The sequence below is a fragment of the Oryctolagus cuniculus genome, chromosome 6, assembly GCF_051225735.1.
Source record: "Oryctolagus cuniculus isolate XC-2025 breed Fujian yellow rabbit chromosome 6, ASM5122573v1, whole genome shotgun sequence".
Taxonomy (NCBI): domain Eukaryota; kingdom Metazoa; phylum Chordata; class Mammalia; order Lagomorpha; family Leporidae; genus Oryctolagus; species Oryctolagus cuniculus.
Genome location: NC_142872.1, coordinates 68,476,084 through 68,491,916, shown reverse-complemented (window position 1 = coordinate 68,491,916; position 15,833 = coordinate 68,476,084). Strand labels below are relative to the sequence as shown.

The window sequence follows — 15,833 nt, the reverse complement described above, 5'->3', positions numbered from 1 at the left end:
CAGCTGAAAGGTGACTGGTCCCATCCCCTTGGCCGCCCTTGTGGCCAACACTCTTGAGGCCCTACAGGCAGGCACCTGCTGCATTGGCCCCCTGCCCTGACAGGTCTGTTAGGCAGCCTGCATCTGTGAGAGGGAAGAAATGGGAATTTGTGTGGCTGGGTGAGGGAAGAACCACAGAAGCAAGCCTGGGAAGCAGAGCAGTATTTACATCTCAAAAGTCTTAGTTTCAGGTGGGGCCAGTGCTGTGGCGCAGCAGCTGAGCCTTCACCTGCAGCGCCGCATCCCATTTGGGCACCGGTTGTGTCCCGACTGCTCCTCTTCTGATCCAGCTCTCTGCTATGACCTGGGAAAGCAGTGGAGGATGGCCCAAGTCCTTGGGACCCTGCACCCACGTGGGAGACCTGGAAGGAACTCCTGGCTTCGAAGTAGTTCAACTCTGGCTGTTGCAGCCATTTGGGGAGTGAACCAGCAGAGGGAAGACCTCTCTCTTTATCCAAAACTCTGCCTGTAAAATAAATAAACACATTTTTAAAAAAAGAGCCTTGGTCTCCTTCTATAACCTTGTTGAGTGGGTCCCAGCCTTTTCCCAGGGGCAGCTTAGAGAAATCCCTGCCCTGCATTGGGGGGGGGTGTGTGTGTGTGTGTGTGGCTATTAGGTCCAATAATACTGCTGATGAAGTTCTGGGAGGAATTTCAGGAATTCCACACTCAGGAAGCCCTTCCCCCAGACGTGTCCCAGAAGGGGAGGGGAGGGGAGAGGAGAAAGAGGGCTATACCCGTATCCATAGAAACCCCAGTCTGAAAGCAGGTGGGTTCAGCTCTTGATGGAGATGCCCGCCTACTCTGTCAGGTGCATTCTTTTCATCAGACTTGGCCAGCACGCTTGCTGCTATTCTGTCCCATGGCTGAAGTTCTTGTGCTAAAACAAGGACCCCTGATCAACCATTCCTGGTGATGGTGAGGAAGGGCCTGGGGCGTCAGGCTCAGCCTGCTGGGCTCACAGGGCTGGGGGCGTCCATGTGTCTTTTTGAGCTGCAGTCAGCACTTGGTGACTGACTGCCGTCGCTAGTGGACGAGCCGGCCAGCCGGCCCTGGACAGCTAGGGACGCTCATGCAGGAGGCTGTGGTTGGTGTAGGGCTGCCTTCTGGGGGTCACGCATGGCAGGGCAGCAGGGTACCCTAGCAGCCAGCTGGTTCCGGCTGGTGGTGCCCACTGGGCAGCCTAGATGCCTCCTGGGATAGAGGGCTCTGTGTGTCCTCCTCTGTCCTGTGCTGGGCAACCCCTGCTGATGACCAGGGACCTGCTCTGCTGAGTCACAGCCAGGCCCAAGCCGGAGAGGGGCCTCGGACAGGACCCCAGCCCATTCCTTTCAGGAGGTACAGATGCTGAGGCCTGCTCTGGGGGTCTCCGGTGCCCTGGGGGCAATGAGGGGACAGACTGAGAGCGGTAGACCATGTCAAAGGGCAGCGGGGAGAGGGGCAAGCAGGCACGGGGCCCTGGCAGGGAGACTCGCGAGAGGCGGCCCCGGCGGTGGGGGGCGGCACCCGAAGAGTGCAGGCTCCGCCCCCAGGAGTCCACGTCGGGCGGGGCTTCCGCGTGCCCTACAAAAGCCACGCGCCACTGGCGCCACCGCCGCCGCCTCCTCCGGTGCTCCCTCGGTTGCGCAGCTGCTCGTCGTTCTCCGGCTGCGATGGCGTCGCTCACCGTGAAGGCCTACCTCCTGGGCAAAGAGGAGGCGGCGCGCGAGATCCGCCGCTTTAGCTTCTGCTTCAGCCCGGAGCCGGAGGCCGAGGCCGAAGCAGCGGCCGGCCCCGGGCCCTGCGAGCGGCTGTTGGCCCGGGTGGCCGCTCTGTTCCCGGCGCTGCGGCCCGGCGGCTTCCAGGCGCACTACCGCGGTGAGCGGGCCGGGGGGTGGCCGGGGTCCGGGGCTGCCCTTTCCTAGTCGGTGCCGGCTGCGTCGGAAGGGATGCTGTGCTGGTCGCGCTCTGGGTGAGCGGTGACCTGCGCGTACCCCACTTGCACCTCGGGTGCCAGCCCAGTGACCCAGGCCCTGTCCCTCAGGGGCCGAGGCGATCAGGCCCCGCGGGCTGGGGACTTTGGGTCGTTAGATGCTTCCTGTTCCCCGCCATAATGTTGCAGATCTCGCCAAGGACGCGCCGGGGCGTCCTCTCTGGCCCTGGGCTGAGAAGGTGGTCAGGCGGGCACTCGGGTTACACTGACATCTTGCTGCTGCCGGGGCTGGGCCCGCCGGCGCCAGGTTTGCGTTCAGCGAGCCCTGAAAGTGGGTGGTGGGCGTGGGCGGCTGGGGGACGCAGGGCCCTTGAGCCCGGGGTAGGCCGCAGGTCGCCCAGGGACAAGGCAGTGGGGAGACGGCCGATGTCGAAACGTTCTCCACAAACTCAGAGTGGGGACAAGCCCGGAGCCACCGCTCTTTCTGGCTGCGCTGCTCAGACCGGTAGCTGCTGCTGGGGGTGGGGTCCCGGGACAGCAGTGTGGGAGGGAGGTCCTCGGCCAAGGCCCGCCCCTGGGAGGGAGCAGGGCTGGGACCGCCCTCAGTAGCTTGCCCAGCATTTTTTTTTTTTTAATTTCCTGGTGACAATTTTATTGAGCTGTAATTCACATACCATAAAATTTACTCATTTAAAGTATATAATTCAAGGGTTTAAAATTTTATTTCATTTTGAAAGGGCAGAGAGACACATACACACACACCCCAACCTACCATCTGCTGGTTCACTCCCCAATGGCTACAGCTGCCAGCCCCAGCCAGGCCAGGAGCCTGAACTCCATCAGTGTCTCCCAGGAGGGTAGCAGCAACCCAGGCACTTGAACCATCCTTTGCTGCCTCCTCCAGTGCACATTAGCAGGAAACGGGATCAGAAGTGGAGTGGCCTGGACTCCAACCAGGCACTTTCATATGGGCTGCCAGTGTTCCGGGCTGCCAGTTAGCCGCTGCAGAAATGCCTGCCCCGATGCAGTGGTCTTTAACACATTCACCAGTTGGAACTTCTGAGCAGACTTGGGGCTGGAGAGCGGGGCCAGGCGCTGGCAGTCAGCATGAGAACCCCTTCCTCTCCACTGGAACCCCATGCCTTTTACCTGTCTCCCTCAGCTCCTGCAACGCTGAGCTGCTTTCTCTCCTGGGCGTCCTCTTCTGGACAGTGGTGGAGAGGGGGTTGTACAGTTTAGCTTTGTGTCTGGCTTCTTTCCTTAGGGAAATGCGTTCAGGTTCATCAGAGGTGTAGGCTGCATCTGTATTCGTTTCTTTTGTGGATATGCCATATCGTGTTTGTGTCATTAGTTGATGGACTTTTGGGTTGTTTCGCAAAAGTGCCACTCTTGCTCTGAGGGTAGATGTTGCCCTCTGGTGCCCAAGTCCAGGCCCCGCCTGCAGCCTGTGCACGGTGCGGTCTGGTCTGGTCTGTGTGGCAATGCTTTAAAATCACGGAAGCCAACATAGAAGGACTCAGCCTTTTTTCTTCGTTGGAGAAAGCAGCAGGCCTCTGGGCTCATCTCCACTTAAACATTGCAGACAGCCCAGAGCCTTTGGCGGGCTGGGCCTCTGAGGGACAGGGCACTGTTATTGTCCGTGTAGTGTACGCGGAAACTTTGCCTTTTAGGTGTGACCGTGGCCCAGGTTCAGGCCCAGGCGGGCACACTTCCTGTCCAGTGAATGGGCAGGCTCCCTTCTTATCCCCGATCTGTCCAGCCCCACCCCTAAAGAAGTGGCCTTGGTGGGCATCAGGCCTAGTGGTTAGTTCACCCATTAAGATACCTGGGGCCCGTGTTGGATCCCAGCTCCCGACTCCAGCTTCCTGCCAGGACAGATGCTGGCAGGGGGTAGGTGAAAGTTCAAGTAATTGGGTCCTCACCTCCTACATGGGAGCCCTGGATTGAGTTCCTGGCTTCTGCCCAGCCCAGTCCCGGCCCTTGATAGGAGCTCTGCTTGTCTACCATGTCTCAAAAATAAATAAGAAGGTGGCAAGTTGAGTATTGAGGCCACCAGTGCTCCTTTGGCCCCCGCTGCGGTGCTTACGTGCTGCGTTGACTCTCTAGATGAGGACGGGGACCTGGTCGCCTTCTCCAGTGATGAGGAACTGACGATGGCCATGTGCTACGTGAAAGATGACATCTTCCGTATTTATATTAAAGGTAAGGGAATAGGGGAGCTGGGTGCTCCCCACTGGGTAAAACAGGCCCTGACTGTCCTCTGCAGGCAGTGCGGGGCGGAGGGCTCCGTGTTCCCCCGGAGCCACGGGCTTGGGCAGTTTCGGGGGTGTGGGTGAGGAGCACCACCAAAGGTGCGGACGCGGCGCCGCAGCGGGTTCCCGTGTTGCTCTGATGCTGTCTGCTGAGCCGGCTTGGGGGCTGGAGGGCGGGCCCAGCAGCTTGTAGTCCCAGCCCCACAGTGGTGCCGGAGGGGGAAGACTGCTGGGGCCTCACCCGAAGGCTCCCCACCTCCCTGCAGAGAAGAAGGAGTGCCGGCGGGACCACCGCCCGCCCTGTGCCCAGGAGGCGCCCCGCAACATGGTGCACCCCAACGTGATCTGCGATGGTTGCAATGGGCCCGTGGTGGGAACCCGCTACAAGTGCAGTGTCTGCCCGGACTACGACCTGTGCGGGGCCTGCGAGGCAAAGGGCCTGCACCAGGAGCACAGCAAGCTCGCCTTCCCCAGCCCCTTCGGCCACTTGGAGGTGAGCAGCCCCTCTCCGTGGGCCTGGGCTGGGGCTAGGGGGTGACAGGGGCTCCCGGCCCCTCACTGCCTGGTGCCTCTGCTTACTCCTCCCCCAGGGCTTCTCCCACAGCCGCTGGCTCCGGAAGCTGAGACATGGGCACTTCGGGTGGCCAGGCTGGGAGATGGGCCCCCCAGGGAACTGGAGCCCACGCCCTCCTCGAGCGGGGGAAGCCCGCCCCAGCTGCGCAGCAGAATCAGGTGAGGTTGTTGCCCCTGCTGGCTTCGGCAAGGCAGCAGTAGCCAGGCAGCCTGTGCGTGCTTTGCATCCCGAATGTCTGCGTGCCCACCTCGGTCTGCACACTTCCGAGACCTCTGCAGCATTCGGTCGGCATGAGAATCCTGCAGAGTGGACTGAGTTTCAACCCCCACGTCCAGTCCTTCCTGCCTTTCCAGGCAAAGGCAAAGAGGCCCTCCCAGGCACTAGTTGTTTTTTGGTAAAGATTTATTTATTTGAAAGAGTTACAGAGAGGGAGGGATACGACAGAGATCTTTCATCCGCTGGTTCACTCACCAGATGGCCATGACAGCCAGGGCTGGGTCAAGCCAAAACCAGGAGCTCCATCTGGGTCTCCGACGTGTGGGTAGCAGGGGCCAAAACACTTGGGCCAACTTCGGCTGCTTTCCCCAGGCCTTTCTAGGGGGCTGCATTGGAAGTGGAGCAGCCAGGACACACTCCTGTATGGTTTGCCAGTCGCAGGGACAGCTTTACCTGCATGCTGCATCGCCGGCCCCTGGTTCTCTTGTTTTAGCTATCAGGAACCTTATAGCCATAGTGCTCGTCTTTTTAAAATCATAGTCACAAAGTTAAACACTGACACATAGCTTTGCGCTCCAGCTTTTTGGATTCTGGGTTTGTTCTGATTTCATTAATTTTGTGACCATTGATTTACTTCATCTTTTGGAACAAAAGTGGGTTTGTGTGTTTGATTTTGAGCAAATGGCCCTTGCAGGATAAGGTCACCTGTTACGTACCGCATGTAAGGAGACTGCGGGTTACTGAGCATGGGGGGGTGTCTCAGAAGGGGGCATGGTCCAGGAGAGCGAGTGCTGAGTGTGGGCCGCCGGGTCAGGGCTTGGGTTGGATGTCACTTGGGATGAGTTAGGACTGTGACAGCTATGAATCACCAAATTAAAGGTATCTATTTTTGTTTATAAAAATCAAAGCTTCTGGTCCATCAGAGGATCCCAACGTGAACTTCCTGAAGAATGTGGGGGAGAGTGTGGCAGCTGCCCTTAGCCCTCTGGGTAAGTGAGCGCCCCCATGTGGCCGTGAAGGCTCCCAGCACATTGCAGAGTCAGTGGACTTTGCACCTTTCCCCGGGACACTGCAGGGGCGGAGGTGGCTGACCTGCCCTGGAGACTGGCAAGGATTTACGGCCTCGAATCAACCTTTGCCAAGTGCTGGACCACAGGCAACTCACAGTTGAATTCCCTGACTAGTTCTGGAGTGTTGTATGCTGAGCGGAGTGGAAGCAGCCGCCGCTTGGTTTGGATAATCACGGCAGGTTCTAGTGGAAGGGCTGGCCTGCCTGTCCTGGTGAGAGCTGCAGTCTGCATTTTCCCCTCAGCTGAACCTTGGGATTTGAACTGGAGGGACCCGGATGGTAGTAAAGATGCCGTTTGCCTTTTCCCCTTTTTTGTCTGCAACCCCAAACCTTGCTGGGGAGAAGGCAGCAACAGTCAGGTGCTCTGGGTGATGCCCCAGTCCCATGCCTGTTTGCAGAGTAGGTCTGTTGGGGTGGGTGAACCATGGTGTCCGCCCAGATTGGCCAACCTGACCTCAGGTCCAGGCTCCGAGGCTAACCCCTGCGGCCGCTGCATCCGTCTCGCAGGCCTGAGGTGGGTTCTACCAGGTGAAGCAGGTGATGAGGGAACCTGACAGTGAAGGTGACGTCAGGTTTGGGATCACGATGGGGCTGCGATCATTCGCTACAGGAGAGCTTCTCTCTGTGATTAGTGGCAGGAGGTGACCACCACTTTGTGCCTGACAGTTGTGCTGGGACCCATGCCCCCCAGCGCTTTGGGGGAGGGGGGGAGGCAGAATGGCCCCAGGCCATTTCTGCTCACTCTCCTGCCCAAGGCCACAGCTTTGAAGCAGCAGTGACTGTTCTTGGCCTTGCAGCTAAATTAAACAGCTCAGACCACTGTGGCTTTCGCTTAGAGTTAGAGGCTCCTGAGAGATGAGGAGAACGAGTTGGTATTCTTGGTGTTTCCCAAGGAAAGTGAGACAGTGGAGCAGCCGGCAGATGGCAGGAGGGAGCTGAGCTCTGCCTAGGCCCCAGCTGCTGCTCACTTGAGCCAAGGAAATGGTTGGAGAGACTGAAGCTGAATTTTGACGGACGGCTGTCCATCCAGCTGGTGACCTGTCAGGGGCTGTGACAGCTGCTGTGGGACACTATGTGGACGGTGGTTCTCAAGCCTGGCTGAGCATCAAAATCCCCAATGGGCTTGGGGCTATGTTATTTGGTACATGGAGATCTTATTAGAATTACTTTGAAGAGCAATCGTCAGTGAGACATCCTGAGAAATTACAAAAGCAGGTGCAGGTCCCCGCCCCACCTGATTCGGAGGCTTCCCAAGTGACTGTGGGACCCCAGCCCCATCCCAAGACCTGCCTGTGCTGGGTCCCCCACTCATCATCTTGATGTGCTCAGGGCCTTTGGGAGAAGGGTAGAGCCTTCACAGCTCTTTGAAGCACATGGGCTGCCTTTGCCATGAGGAGGAAGGAGCCTGCAACCCTACAAAAGGAGCAGTTGGTTCGGATCCGACTTCGGGGTTTCGGCTGGGGAGAGCCATCCGCAGAAGGGCTTCTCTGCCGAAGCGGGCTATCTTTTCCTTTGTTTACGAGGAACTGAGCAGGGTGACTCACTTGATAACTGCCTGGAGGGGACGTTCCGAGCAGCTTCCCAGAGGGCAGTGTTTGTGGACTGAGTCAGCAGCTTTGGGCAAGTAGGTAGGACACAACGCACTGAGGCCCTGCCGCCTCCCGGGCCTCGGGAACACACACGTAGGCTTTGGGGGAAGCAGGCCGGGTGCTCATACAGGCTTATAACCCCCAACCGCACGGTCTCATCAGCCAGTCTGAGAAACCCTGATTCCACAATCTCTGGTCCTTTTTTTTTTTTTTTTTTTTTTTTAAGGTTTATTTCATTCACCCGTTTAAAAAAAGGAGAAAGAAAATTTAAAAGGGAGGTCCTCCTGCTGTTCTTTAAGCTTTCTTTCTGCTTCAGCATTTTCACACTGAGGCGCTGGAAGGCAAAGGGGCGAAGACAGCTGGGATCCTGTGGGCGGAGGGATGGGCCCTCCTCCCTGCGCTCTGCACACCCCGCAGCGTGCACAAATCCGAGGCTCGTGGCAGCCCTGCGGGGTGCAGTCTGTTGCTGTTTTCCCAACAGCTCAGATGCTCATTAGCATTTTTAGCAATAAAGTACTTTTTAAAAAAGTATTTTGCTTTGAGAGGTGGAAACAGCTGTCATTCATCGGTGCACTCCCTGGACTCCTGCAATCCAGCTCTCCCGCGTGGGTGGCAGCAGCCCAATTCCTTGAGCCTTCACTTCTGCCTCCCAGGGTGTGCATTTGTGGGAAGCTGGACCCAGGAGCTGGGGATGGGTATGCAACCCAGGCACTCTGATATGGGATGAGGGCATTTTAACTGCTAAGCCAAGCGCCTGCCCCAGTAAAGTAATATAATTGGGTACATTATTGTTTTTGGGTTAAATGCTAGCGCACATTAGACTACAGTATGGGATGAACGTAACTTTCCCATGTCCTGGGACTCCTCTCTGCCTCCCTGCAGTCGTCCGCCTAACCCGAAGTATCGGCAAAGCACACTGCACTTGTGGTTAGGCCTGCTCTTGTCTCCTCCCTCCTGAAACTCTTCCAAGATAACTGTAAAGGGTGAACAGAAAAGTAGAGTAAGCAGGACAGAAAAGAGAAGCAAAGTACCAGGATAAGGTAGAAGGATGTCATGGAGTCTGGGAACCGGGTAGGGGGTGGTGGCTGGGAGACCCCCCAACCCCTACCTTGTGGCTGCACAGGGGTCACTGGAAGAAGTCAAGACTGCTCAGGTCCCAGGACAGGTGGGAGTAACATGGGCCAGGAACAAGGGGGTGGGACCCCAGGGTCCCACTCAGATGACCACCCTTGTCAACCCTTGGAGGAGGCCTGATGTCTAACTCCGGGAGTGCCTGGCCCAGGGAGCTCCAGCTATGGGACACCAGGGCCGACTCAGGGCAGGGGGAGGCACCAGCCTGAAACCGCACACGATGAAAGCAAAGGACCCAGCAGTCGGTTTCCCAGCTGGACCCAGAGAAAGCCCTACTGTTGCTGCTGGCGGGGCTCCCCCGATGCCCGACCCGCCCAGCCCCACAGAGGGCTTCCTTGTAGCTTTTTCTCGGTGCATCTCTACACTCACCTAGCCAGGCTCCACCAGGCACTGAGGACAGGCTCTGGTGTGGGAAGGAAGCTTTTACAGGAGACTTAATATCCTCAGTGAGACAGAAAAAATGTTCCCATGACGAATGTGATACCACAGAATAGCAAAGAGAATACTATAAGAATTGAAAATTAAAGCGGAAAAAGGAAAACCTTAAAAGAAAGCTTAGAATCTGAGATTGTCCCGAAGACATAACTATCATGCCCACGGGCCCCCCCAACTACCCCCATTCCCGCAGCTCCAGATTGTCCTCTGTAGGTTGAAACTATTTGGGAAAATGTCTGCACTGGACATGAACAGACTTTTTCTAATTGTTCCCTAAGCAGCACGGCCTATTTCCATAACATTGATGTTATATTAGGGATGACAGGTATTCTAGATGATTTACAGCATTCGGGAGGCGTGGGCGTTTCGTCTGGTGGCTGAGCTGGCCACAGCCCATGCTGTAGTGCCGGGGTTCAGTCCTGCCTCTCCGGATTTCAGCTTTGTGCTAAGGCAGCCCTGGGAAGCAGCAGTGACGACTGTCAGTTGCTGTCACTCTTCCGGGAGACCTGGACTGAGTTCCAGCCCCCTACTTCACCCTGGTGCAGCTGTGGCTGTTGAGGGCATTTAGGGAGTGAACTAGATGCTGGGCACTCTGTCAAGTAAGAAAGTAACTAAGAAGCTGTGTGTGAGTGCTGCACAAACAGCTGAACACGAGGGACCTGGGCACCTGTGGCTTTTAGTGTTAGGGAGGCCCTCAAAATGACCCCCTGTGGATACTAAGATGACTTGCCAAAGGCGGCAAGAATAGGGACAAGGAGGAATGATAGGAAAATGGTAGAAGGGCAGTCCTAGAAGCCCCAAATGGGATGAATAGGAATTCCAGGGAGAGAAGAGAAACTTGAGGAAGGACTTAATCCCTGGATGGCAGGGGCCTCCCACACGCCAGCACAGTGACTGAGCACCCCTCACCCCATGCTTATCAGCTGCTAAGTGTCCCAGCGGAGGGGAGGGCCTCCAGGCCACGGGGCAGCTAGAAGACTGCAGTGACCAGTGCCTTCGCAAGTCTCAGTCAAAATGGGGTTTCAACTGAGAATTCTGGACCCCGCTAAAATCAAGTGTGAGGGCAGAACAAGATTATTTTCTAGTATGAAAGCCTTCACGATTTAGACCAAACGAACAAACAAACTCAGAATGAAGAACAAAGGCGTTAAGGAGGAGAGGGAGTTACCAGTATGAAAGGAAAGGTGGTCCAGGGTCGGAGCCCTGTCCCTGCCCAGAGTGGCCAGGCCAGGGCAGAAGGCTGGCACACCATGAGGGGTCCTCTCCAAGGAACCCACCAGAGCTGAGGGGGTATCTGATGCAACCCCCCCCCCCCCCCCCCGATGCTGTAGAAAGCCAGAGACAAAGCTGGAGAACACGGGGGAAAACACTAACAGAGGATCCGGTTACTAAGATCTGTCAGGGGAACTAACATAAACACGGGTTGTAGTTTTCATCAAAAACGGAGTTTCTCAAAGCCTAGGGGAAGGGGAGGTAAACTGATCCAGAGTGAGAAATGAACTGGTAAACTCGAGCCGGCAGGCAAAGCCACGGGAGCAGAGAGGGCTGCACGGGCCCGGGGGAGTCAGGCAGCAGGGCGTTTCGAGTCAGCCCTGGGGACCAGCTGGGCTGCGTGCCTGGGGTCTCCTGCACACTAGCATGGGTGATCTTGCCAGGCGCCCGGTTGGACGTTTACGCTGTGGGCACTGAGCACGTTGTCAGCCGTAGTCCCCAACATGCTGAGGACTTCATAGCTCTCCCCCTCGCTGTGGTCTCTAGGCATTGAAGTTGATATTGACGTGGAACATGGAGGTAAAAGAAGCCGCCTGACACCTGCCTCTCCAGAAAGTTCCAGCACAGAAGAGAAGTGTAGCTCTCAGCCGAGCAGCTGCTCCTCTGAACCCAGCAAGGGGGATGGGAACAGCGAGGGCACAGCACAGTCTCTGGCAGAGCAGATGAAAAAGATAGCCCTGGAGACCGGGGCACAGCCCGAGGTGAGCTGTCACCCCGCCAGCCCACCTGCGGCCCACGCCCCCAGCACGCACAGCCTGAGGGACCCCACTGCTGTCACAGTCTTGTCTGTGGCACTTCCGTCACTCTGCCCTTCAGTGGGAACTTCACTACACTGGGTCCTTGTGACCAAGTAGCTCTCGGCCCCACAAGCCTGGCCGCCTTTCCGGGAGGGCCTGTTGCTCGTGTCCCGAGTTCTCATGGTGAGTTGTGTTCAGGAGCAGATGGAGTCGGATAACTGCTCAGGAGGAGATGATGACTGGACCCACTTGTCTTCCAAAGAAGTGGATCCATCGACAGGTGAACTCCAGTCTCTGCAGATGCCAGGGTCTGAGGGGCCCAGCTCTCTGGACCCTTCCCAGGAAGGACCCACTGGGCTGAAGGAAGCTGCCTTGTACCCCCACCTCCCACCAGGCAAGTTCTCTCTAGAGGGTGTGTATCCTGTCTCTGTTCACAGCATCTGTGAGCTCTGTCACTTGACTGGCAACACAAGCCAGTGGTGGGGATATTCTGCTGTGGGCTTGTCCATCGACATGAGGAGTTGGGTTTGTTCTTTTACATCCATGTTGAGCTTGGCTAACTTAGCAGTTCGTTGAGTCTCAAGAATCAAGGTGGGTTGATGGGAATGAAGGGGCAGCCCTGGATTTGGCACTGCACATATCCCAGTAATACTGGACTGAGAGACCGTCTGCACTTTCCTCAGAGTGCCTACCTTACAGCCAGGCAGGAAGCCAGCCTGCGAAGTGGGCGGTGTGGAAGGTAGCAGGGTGGCTGGGGACTGTGGCAGCCCAGAGAGTACTTCTTGGATAGAAGAGGCAGCTGATACCCAGGGTGGGTTATTGTCACATGGCAACAATGCTTAAAATAACATTTCAATGACTATTTTTCTCTGAAACATTTATCTGTTTATTTGAAAGGCAGAGTTTGATAGATCCTTCATCCGCTAGTTCACTCCCTAAATGGCCACAATGGCTGGGGCTGAGCCAGACTGAAGCCTGGATTCTGGAACTCCATCTGGGTCTCCCACATCTGATGCAGGGGCCCCAGCACACAGGCTGCCTTCTGCTGCTTTCCCAGGGAGCCGGATCAGAAGTGGAGCAGCTGGGACTCAAGCCAGCTACTGTGTGACTGTTTGATCTCTGGGCCACATCTGGCCCATGGGCTTGCCTATATCTTCTCTGCCTTAAAGCAGGAGGTTGTAAACAGTGGTCGACAATTTACACATTTAAACGTGGCTGGGAAGTCAAAAAGCATGGGGCAGGACCAGCGTTGTGGCACACTGGGTAAAGCCACTGCTTGCAATGCCAGCATCCCATATGGGTGCTGGCTCCTGTCCTGGTTGCTCTACCTTCCATCCAACTCCTTGCTGATGGCCCAGGGAAAAGCATCTGAGGATGGCCCACGTGTTTGGATCCCTGCCACCCACATGGGAGACCCAGATGAAGCTCCTGGCTCCTGGTTTCAGCTTGGCCAGCCCTGGTCATTGTGGCTGTCTGGCAAGTGGGACAGCAGGTGGAGATCTCTGTCTCTCCCTTTCTGTAACTCTTTCAAAATAAATATTTTTTTAAACAAAGCATATGACAGTTAGATGAAGCTGACATTTCACTGCCCATATTTATTGGAACACAACCATGCTCACTCTTCCCTGCTGCCTGGCAGCGTTTAGGAGCAGTAATGAAGACTGTGGCCTGCCTAAGCCGGCCTGGGATGTCTACTCTGAATCTTTGCAGGGAAGCCTACTGGCTCCCGCCTCGGAGGGCCTGTGCAGGTGAAGCAGGTCAACACAGGGTTAGCCCTGGACAGGCTCTGGGGACACGCTGGCTGAAGGCCACTCTGCTGGGTTTGGGATCATTCCCTGGCCTGGTGACGCTCCTTCACTGACTCTGCTCCTGTTTCTGGCAGAGGCTGACCCCCGGCTGATCGAGTCCCTGTCTCAGATGCTGTCCATGGGCTTCTCGGATGAAGGTGGCTGGCTCACCAGGCTTCTGCAGACCAAGAACTACGACATCGGGGCTGCCCTGGACACCATCCAGTATTCGAAGCACCCACCACCGTTGTGACAACATCTTCCCAGCCTATCTTCTGTCACCTAGTTGCATTGAGCTAGTGTAGAACAGCAGGGCCTCCCTAAGGGCCAGTTTCTCTGCATTCTTCTCCAGAATCTAAGGGGGTGGGCACGCATGAGGCCATTCAGGTCAGTAGCACAAGTGACACGAGGCGAGTTCCGTGTGTGTGCTGATGTCTGTCAAACACGCACCTGCTCTTGAGTGTCCTGGCTTTGCAGCTACTGGTGGCCCAGCAGGGGCAGGCACTGGCTCCCTGCCAGCCTCACACAAGCAGTCAAGAATACAGCCTGCCTCGTGGCCTTCTGCTTTCTGATAGTGCACTGACATCTAGATGATTTGCTGCCAGAAACCTGATAGACTGAGGGGGGCTGCCCTGCAGCCAGTCCAGAGGGTCTCGCACTTCGAGGGAGACCAGCTTGTAAGAGGAAGTGTGGGTGTGGGTTCCACCGAGGGCTGCCTCCTGCCTCACTGCTATGATGACTCTAATGTGTAGCCATCTTGTTACCACATTTCTAAGCAATCTGTAATTAAATGCTATGAGCACTTTAGTCAGCAGTGTCCTTGTCCTACTCTGGTTTTCACAGGTTACTCATGTTGAAATGAGCACCGTAGGGAGCTGCCCATTTCTTGGTCCAGCAGAGGCGCTCTTGTACCAGGATTGTCTGTTATCAGTAACATCCGGGCCTCTGCTCACAGATCATCGCTGAAATCCTCCCCTGTTGTAAAGAGGTCACATAGCTGGAGGGCTGGAGGGGTCTGTGACACTGGCACCGATGACCCACCCTCTGCCTGAGTCCTCATACCCCACCACTGCTCAGGGGAATTCCCAGAGGGCCTCTCGGACCCAGGCCTGGGAGTGTGTGTGACTTGAGGAAACTGGACAGTGGCTGCTTCCCAGCTTTCCTTTGGGGTTTGGGTCCCTTGCTCAGCCTGTGCTGGACCTGCTGTCCTGAGTCCTCTCTCTGCTGGTTCTTGTGGCTCTGTGTCCACCTGTGAGCTGTCCACAGGAGATGGGAGATATCTTGTCCATTTAGAAGATGTAGCCTTAACCTGCCAGGCTGGACTTGGCAGTTCCTCCCGAGGAACACGGAGCTCCCTGGTGCTGCAGGCCACTGAGTTCTGGAAGCAATGACTGCCGTCTTCCTTCACCTTCTTGGTCAGGCCGGTGGAGCCCTGAAACAAATCAAGAGAAGCCAGCTGTGTCCTCCGGGTGCCCAGTGGGACCAGCTGCTGGGCCTTGTTTCTGAGCTGCTGCTTATCCCTTGTGCATTTGCGCTCAGCTGCTTGGAAGTCCTCAGACTGGCAGGCTTAGGTGTGCACAGTGAATAACGCCCTCTGCCTCATCCCAAACCCTCAGCTAAATTCCAGGACAGGCTCCAGGAAAGACATTCCCATGTCCCCAGTGGCCTGTGTCCAGGGAGCTTAGGTCAGGTCAGGGGTGCCTGACAGGAAGGACAAGTAGGCAGGGCCTGGAGACCGCCCGGAAGTGGATGGAGGCCGACTCCACCTGCCTGCTCCTTCCCCAGCTGGAGAGGACACCTCAGAACGCTGCTGTGCTCCCCATGGGACAGGCCAACGGTGCTGGGGTCCAGCGTCTCCCGTTTAGCAAACAAAGATGTCCTGAAAAATTAGGTTTCACTACTTAACTATAGGATTTATTTGAAAGCCACCCCAGAGTGGGTCCTTGCAACATTGCCACCCAGGCATCAACAACGAGGAAGAGGCCTGCGTCCATCCCTGATACCTGACACTGGCTTTGCCACTGAACTTGCTTCCTTTCTCTGAGCACCACAGACTTGACATGAGCATTAGACACAATGACACAGTTCATGTTTAACCCAGGGACTGCAAGACAATGGCTCTGCCATATTCTATCATTTGGAGATTTAGAGCCACATACTTAGGGTCACAAACCTAGTCCTGGCAACACCAAAATTTGAACTTGCCTCCTGGCTTTGAGCCTGTGGTCTGCGTGATCTGTGCTAAGGCTGGGCGAGGGCAGCCTCATGCTCACGCTCCCAGGACAGCATAAAGCAAAACCTGGGTCTGCAGCACTGAATGCAGCGGGGTCTGCTAGGTTCAAGCATGAGGAACAGGAACACACCCTGAGTGACCAGGGTGCCTTTAATGTGAGAGTATGTACCTGGGGAGTGAAGGCGCAGCGGGGGTGTGAGGCAAAGCCGGGCCGACCTCAGGTGACGCCCAGGTATCACGATGCCTTTTGGGCTGTCAGTTAATTCCATGGGGAAGAAGAGCAGGGAGCGAGATGGGGCAGAGCCCAGAGAAAGGAGCTGAAGACCAGAGCCTCAGGAAGGAAGCTGTGCTTTGTGGGAGTAAAAACCTCATACTTCGACATTCCTGCGTATGCTTGTGATCCCTGGGACCAGAAGGGAAGTGCTGGTCCCCAACACCAACCTTACGGGGTTCCCAGGTGCCCTCGGCGTCGCCCAGGCCTGGGGTATCACAGCTGTGTGCCGTCTGGGCTGTGCTTGGGCTCCATTTCCTGGCAGAAGGAAAGTGCTGTCAGCAGTCCAGCCCTGTCACTACAGTCCCCCATGGCC

The 15,833-nt window shown here is 56.4% G+C and overlaps 2 protein-coding genes and 1 long non-coding RNA gene across 6 annotated transcripts in view; 2 read left to right on the top strand and 1 right to left on the bottom strand.

Moving 5' to 3' along the window:
• The first annotated feature begins 1,632 nt into the window (after positions 1 to 1,632).
• On the top strand, positions 1,633 to 13,820 carry SQSTM1 (sequestosome 1). Of its 3 annotated transcripts, none has more exons than XM_089336233.1 (8): positions 1,633 to 1,896; positions 4,058 to 4,153; positions 4,470 to 4,696; positions 4,794 to 4,935; positions 5,902 to 5,982; positions 10,976 to 11,190; positions 11,431 to 11,620; positions 13,109 to 13,820. In XM_089336233.1, the coding sequence occupies exons 1-8, from the start codon at positions 1,692 to 1,694 to the stop codon at positions 13,264 to 13,266; spliced, it is 1,314 nt and encodes a 437-aa protein (XP_089192359.1). In that variant the 5' UTR covers positions 1,633 to 1,691; the 3' UTR covers positions 13,267 to 13,820. The 3 variants fall into 3 exon arrangements, with proteins under 3 accessions (XP_089192359.1, XP_002721351.3, XP_069932615.1); XM_002721305.6 differs by having other exon boundaries at positions 11,425 to 11,620; XM_070076514.2 differs by lacking the exons at positions 5,902 to 5,982; positions 10,976 to 11,190; positions 11,431 to 11,620.
• Positions 7,559 to 7,917, top strand: LOC149126178 (uncharacterized). Its single transcript, XR_016236476.1, has 2 exons — positions 7,559 to 7,690; positions 7,878 to 7,917. It is a non-coding gene; the product is annotated as an uncharacterized LOC149126178 (long non-coding RNA).
• MRNIP (MRN complex interacting protein) overlaps positions 7,851 to 15,833 on the bottom strand; it is a 25,260-nt gene continuing 17,277 nt past the window's right edge. For both annotated transcript variants that reach the window (XM_008274980.5, XM_089336234.1), the window contains 2 exons: positions 15,688 to 15,775; positions 7,851 to 14,445 (listed from right to left, as the gene is read on the bottom strand). In XM_008274980.5, coding sequence (XP_008273202.3) covers positions 13,963 to 14,445; positions 15,688 to 15,775 — 571 coding nt within the window. In that variant the 3' untranslated portion in view covers positions 7,851 to 13,962. The remainder of the gene's footprint in view (positions 14,446 to 15,687; positions 15,776 to 15,833) is intronic.